Here is a 6,157-nt window from a genome sequence, read left to right on the forward strand (position 1 = left end):
GCCTATTGTACAGTATTCAATTACAGCTGGGGATCATCTATTGAACCTGCCAATGGGGTTGCAGAGGAAGAGAGTGTGGGACCAAAAGTGTTACTATGACCAGGGATAACATGGGTACACTGATCCCAAAAAGAAAGCCCTTAACCATAAGTGAGTACACTGTGGCCATACCCAGAAGGGAGGGGGATACAGGAACTAACCCCTCCACTTGATTCTGGGCAGATGCACCAAACAGTACCAGCCCCACGATTGGGTACAACACCCCTGTGTTGATAGAGAGCAGCTGAAACATGAGGAGGAACAAAACAGTGCCCACATTCTTCTCAATCCTACCACAGAGGAGTACCAGAACCCCAATGCTGAGGAGTATCTGGGTCTCTGTCTGGTGGCGGAATGAGTATGTAATGAGCTTGTGTACCGCAAAGGAAGAGGAGAGGATTAAAACGGAAATGATCGGGTTGACAGACATCAACGGCATTGATGTGTTGTGTTCTAGCTTGCTGCTGTAGCCTACTGGCACCATCTGTTACGTCATTAACGTTAGCTACACGTTGCAGCAAGCTGGATAACGTCACAACAGTCCCATTCAAAGTAGCTAGCTACAGTAGCTACAGAGCATATGATTCTTAAATCACTCAACCCCTCCTTGCTAACGTACCATGCCCATTGGCAAAAACTGTAGTTCAAAGACTTTAGACATCCTCTGATAAACCGAAATATGTAGTGACAGTAAACAAAACAGATGACAGCATGAGGACAGCAACAATGACACATGTTAGCCTGAACTCAGGAGTAAAACTCTTGAACCTCTGAACCACATCTTTCTAAACTATTCGGGTGATCATGTTGATGCTCAGTGCATACTTGTCAAACTACTAGAGGATAATCAAGCACAATACAAAATGTCAGTAACGACACTTTTCATCCAATATTGCACAACACTTTAGCCAAGACTTGAGAAGCTAGCTTGCTAAACCAAAACAAATGTACTGGACTTCCGCATTTGGATTAATCATTTTCACAACCACAAAGATACTGTTGCGAAGATCATGAAGTGCGTTAAAGGCAGTGAGTGCTGTATTTAAAGACACTTCCTACCACCTGCTGGCTTGTGCCTGAAATGTGATGACCAAAGAGTCCTCAACAGCTCATATGAGTTAGATAGAAAGCTATATAGATATATTTGATTGGACAGTTTAATAAAATAATAAAAACCGTTTAATTAAATAAAACGTGTCAGGCCAGGGACAACACAATAAAGTAAACGGCTTCCATTGTGGTCCCTTAATGTTACTCAAAGTAAAACAATAATACAAAAAACATTTGGCAAGGATTGGTTTCTTCCTATTGATATAATGTTGGCCTATCTATGTAAAACGTCCAACCAACCATCGATACAACCATTACTCAATCAGTAAGATATAATAAGCACATCACGTTCGTTATTCAGCTACAACCAGTGAAAAGATGATCCCACCAGTCCGGCTCCAAACAAGCGTTTTTCTTGTGACGCATTAAGCGCAGTCATAAAGCTGTGACCTAAAATGACGCAACCATGCATTCATTCACGACATAAACTGTGTTCAGATTTGATTTAATCTCTACAATAGTTTTCTTCACTCAGGTTGTTGCAGGTAATCTTTGGCCTTTTGGGGCACCTCCTTCCCAACATATATATATATACATATATAGGGAATAGGGTGCCATTTGGGATGCCATCTTTGTGTGTGTGTCTGTGTGTGAGTCAGGATGTGATTTGTGTCAATTAATTGATGGAAATGTTTCCCTCAGAAAGAAAGATGGATCGTAATGATGAGAGAATCAAAAGAGCTTTAAGACGCCGTCCTTATGTGGTAAACATCAAATATTTCTTTGTTTTGTCCTGTTTTTGTTATATTATCACATTTTAAATTGAGTGTTGTGTTGACAGTTGAAACCAGTGAGGGTGAACACCCCTGATTCCGTGTTGTGGCCAACCGGCAAAGTGCACAGAAGGCCAAAGCCTGTAAGTCATATCTGACCTGAAACAAAAACACATACACATTAGTTATGCATTCTGCATGTACAAACTGCAGTTCTCAGAATTAAAGCAAATGCAGATATCCCTATCTAACCTCATTGAATGCTGTCTTGACAGTCTACTTCAGTGCAGACCACTCAGATCCACAAAAGGCCTGTAAGTCACATTCAAATTCAACCACATAACAGTCCTTATATTATTTATTGATACACAATTCAAGGCCAAAATGAGCAAAGCAGTGTTGAATTCATTCTTTACTGTTAACAGCCAATCATTGTGAGCTATGGGCAGGACCAGACATCTGGGGATGGATGGAGCATCAATCCAGAGCCTCTCAGCCAGGTCATCTCTGCTGTTCCCATAGAGACACAACAGTTAGATCAATCTGTTGATTCATATGGCCATTTTGGTTGGCTTCGTGGAATTGACAATAATCCATTCAAGATGCTAAAGAATCCTGTACTATGGAAGATCTTTAGCCCCACCCCTAATGTTATGGGAGTTGCATTTATTGCATTTTCAGTTACCCATGTATTACTCACTACTTGTACAACCATGTTGGATTGCCTACATACTCTACATTTCCTTGAGGGTCAATGCCAGTGTATTCTATGGCTGCCATGAGTACATGCCTTTCTCTGTCTCCTCAGTCTGGAAGGGTGACTCGGCTGATAGAGAGAAAATATGATGACGTGATCTCATCCTCCAGTTCTGATGACTTTTCCATCTACTCCTTCACTGACTGTGAATCTGAGGTAAAAGAGTTGTACCCTACCATCCATGTCTTTGTTGAGTGACATCACTGGGAGGAGGATGGTCTCTGACTAGTTGACTCTGATACACAGTGTGATGAGGATCATGAAAGGAGGACACCACCGCTGAAAATTGAGAATGGAAAGGTGACAAAGCTTGATGTGAGGGATATGGACGAGGATGACGATCTGTCTCTCCACTCCTTCGATGAGTCAGACTTCCTGGTAAGTTCTGCATGTTAAATATTTTTATATATATACATGGGGGATTGGAAATGATGCAGACAATGACTTATTGAGTGTAGTAATGTATCTGCAATGTGTATAGAGTAGTTATAAAGTATTTCTACAGATTGTGTTGAACATAGCACCTTCCTGATATGTTACTTTACTTTCTGGTCCTACAGAGCCCAGGGAAGGTCTCAGGTCCTGTATCTGTCAAGAATGGCCTCTCTCCTCTTATGACCTCAGCACACCGGACCCTGGCTGAAGCCCTACGGGCCCTGCCCTCTGCTGTAGGCTCTCCCTACCCAGTAAATGTTCCAAGGCCTCGGACTCCTCTCAACCCTGTCATTATTGCTCCACCCCGAACAGAGAACTTTCCATACCGCCACAGCACTCGCCTGGCTCCCATCACCAACCTGAGCGAGACAGGCAGGAAGCTGCTCCAGGAAATGGCTGGAGTGGCCCCACAGGTGAGAGGAAATACAAGAAGGGAATATTGGCCGTAAGTCCTTCTATAGTATAGCATAAATCATTTTCTAGTATAGCACAAGAGAAGAGAGAACCCATAAGTTTACATTACTTTATCTCCTTGTCCAAAATATTCAGGAAGGGAAGGTCAATAAGAAAAAGAAGGGCAAGGCCAAAAAAGAATTGAAGCAAGAGAAGGCCAGTAAGACGCAACAGATGGGAAATGTTGGAGAAAGTAAGGAGGAGGACAAGAAAGAGGAAAAGAAGAGTCTGAGGAAGAGGTGAGGAAATAGAGGAGGGAGAAGTGGAACATAACCAGGGAATACTAGACTAGAGAATTATAGAAATAGAATGAGGTAGCAGAGAAAGAGCAGCTCTCTGATGTATAAGTGCAAACTTAAGCAATAAGGCACGAGGAGGTGTGGTATATGGCCAATATTTCACGGCTAAGGGCTGTTCTTAAGCACGATGCAACACGGAGTGCCTGGATACAGCCCTTAGCCGTGGTATATTGGCCATATACCACAAACCCCAGAGGTGCCTTATTGCTATTATTAACTGGATACCAACGTAATTAGAGCAGTAAAAATAAATGTTTTGTCATACCCGTGGTATACGTTCTGTTATAAACTGGGTGGTTCGAGCCCTGAATGCTGATTAGCTGACAGCCGTGGTATATCAGACCGTATACCACAGGTATGACAAAGTATTTAATTTTACTGCTCCAATTACGTTGTTAACCAGTTCATAATAGAAATAAGAAACCTTGGGGGTTTGTGGTATATGGCCAATATACCGCGGCTAAGGGCTGTATCCAGGCACTCCGTGTTGTGTTGTGCGTAAGAACAGCCCTTAAGAACGGCTAAGGGCTGTTCTTAAGCACGATGCAACACGGAGTGCCTGGATACAGCCCTTAGCCGTGGTATATTGGCCATATACCACACCCCCTCGTGCCTTATTGCTTAAATATACCACGCCTTTCAGCCAATCAGCATTCAGGGATCGAACCACCCAGTTTATAATACTGTCTATTCTCCTGTGGTTTTTGATTGACAGGTTTCTTCAGTGGCTGCTGCCCAAACTGAGATGTTCAAAGAAATAATGGCCAACTATTACTTCTACCACACACACACACACACACACACACACACACACACACACACACAGATTTTGAGTATTGGTTATTCCTACAACACACACAAACGTAATTTCAGAGACAGGAACTATGATTAGCAAAATACATATATTGGTCTCATTCTTATATTTTGAGACATGCAGCATTATTTAAAAAATATTGATCCCCATACAGCCTATGATAATGAGTTGGATTGACATGCTTAGGCTTGGAAATATAGCCAGGAGAAGCAGGGTCAACACCTCTTCTCATGTCATAAGTGCCATGACATCTTTAGTAACCACAGAGAGATAAGACCTCTGTCTCCACAGTCTCATGCAAAGGACATCACCAACCTTAGGGCAGTGTCACTAGTATTGGGGTCTTAGGTCTCCTTTGGCCAAAGTGAAGAGTTGAGTGCCCCTTACTGGTATCCTTGCAATATCTGGTCTCTCACACAGAGATGGAAATCTACACCTGTTTAGACCCTGGAGGATATGGCTTCAGATGAAAGACAGCAGAGAGATGCAGAACGTAAAAGCTTCAAACACATTGATATGCAAATTCAGGACCATTGTACGCTGAAGTGGAGCATGCATCTGGTCTGAAGCATGTCAAAAGAGTAGAAATGAACTGGGACTGGAGGACTGCATCACATTTAAACTAAATTAGCATGTATCTGATGTAGCTACACTCATCTGTACTTGAATTGTGCTGTTTGAAACGTGAATTTCCAATAAAGCTTTTTAAATTGCAATTATTTGTGTGAGACAGATTCTTCTCTTAATTAATTACATCAGGGATTCTTAAACTTTTTACATCAAAGGAATATTATTGTACTGATATTATCCTACCTGTTATCAGTGGGGGGGTTTATTCTGCTGCTCTGGACTGTATCCCACGGTAGGTGGCGGTAGTGAACCAATAAATAGTTGTATTGCTCGCCAGAAACCCAACCAGGCAGGCAGACAGTTGTTACCAGGCAACGAGCAGACGCTTGTGAGAAGTACTAATTCCAAAACTGGCTAAATTGCCTGCTGCTGAATACATAGCACGCGTGTGTGTATGTCGCTAACCTAGCTAGCTAGCTAGCCATCAATAAAGTTCCTAATGTTACAACATGGCAGACGGCTGGAGCACCGACACCGGAGAGGCTGCCTATCGTTCCCGGGATGCTGTCAAAAACCTTACAATTAAGTAAATTGCATTTGGCCTTTGTGTGGCTTTTAGTCCTTGCATTGCCATACAAGCAAGATGCTGTCTTTAGATAACGTTAGCTCTCAAAGCAGATGATGATAAACACCCAGTATATTGCTTGACCTGATCCCTGAGTTTGCCATGAAAACATGCCATTTAGCTAGCTAGAATTCTGTTTACTTTGTTTATATTTACAATGGTGTTTACAGGATCCGTATTCAGAGAGTCACCTCCACAGCAGCCCTCTCCCAACACCTTCAGCAGCAGGTTTGGACTCAACAGGAGAGGGGAGGCATTGAGCTGGACACCCTCAACTCACAGGCTCAATTAGGTGTTAACACTGTTTTGAAACAGCAAGATGATGTTAGATGTTTTGAAACA

General features: G+C 42.5%; 1 protein-coding gene across 1 annotated transcript; it reads left to right on the forward strand.

Annotated features, from left to right (window-relative positions):
- Nucleotides 1-1,681: 1,681 nt before the first annotated feature.
- On the forward strand, nucleotides 1,682-4,829 carry LOC149979167 (uncharacterized). Its single transcript, XM_090192464.1, has 8 exons — nucleotides 1,682-1,853; nucleotides 1,931-2,005; nucleotides 2,138-2,176; nucleotides 2,288-2,362; nucleotides 2,671-2,775; nucleotides 2,866-2,997; nucleotides 3,180-3,467; nucleotides 4,522-4,829. The coding sequence occupies exons 1-8, from the start codon at nucleotides 1,773-1,775 to the stop codon at nucleotides 4,696-4,698; spliced, it is 972 nt and encodes a 323-aa protein (XP_090048590.1). The 5' UTR covers nucleotides 1,682-1,772; the 3' UTR covers nucleotides 4,699-4,829.
- The last annotated feature ends 1,328 nt before the right edge of the window (nucleotides 4,830-6,157 follow it).

Source organism: Oncorhynchus mykiss, chromosome 12 (assembly GCF_057628025.1).
Source record: "Oncorhynchus mykiss isolate SJ-2025 chromosome 12, ASM5762802v1, whole genome shotgun sequence".
NCBI classification, from domain to species: domain Eukaryota; kingdom Metazoa; phylum Chordata; class Actinopteri; order Salmoniformes; family Salmonidae; genus Oncorhynchus; species Oncorhynchus mykiss.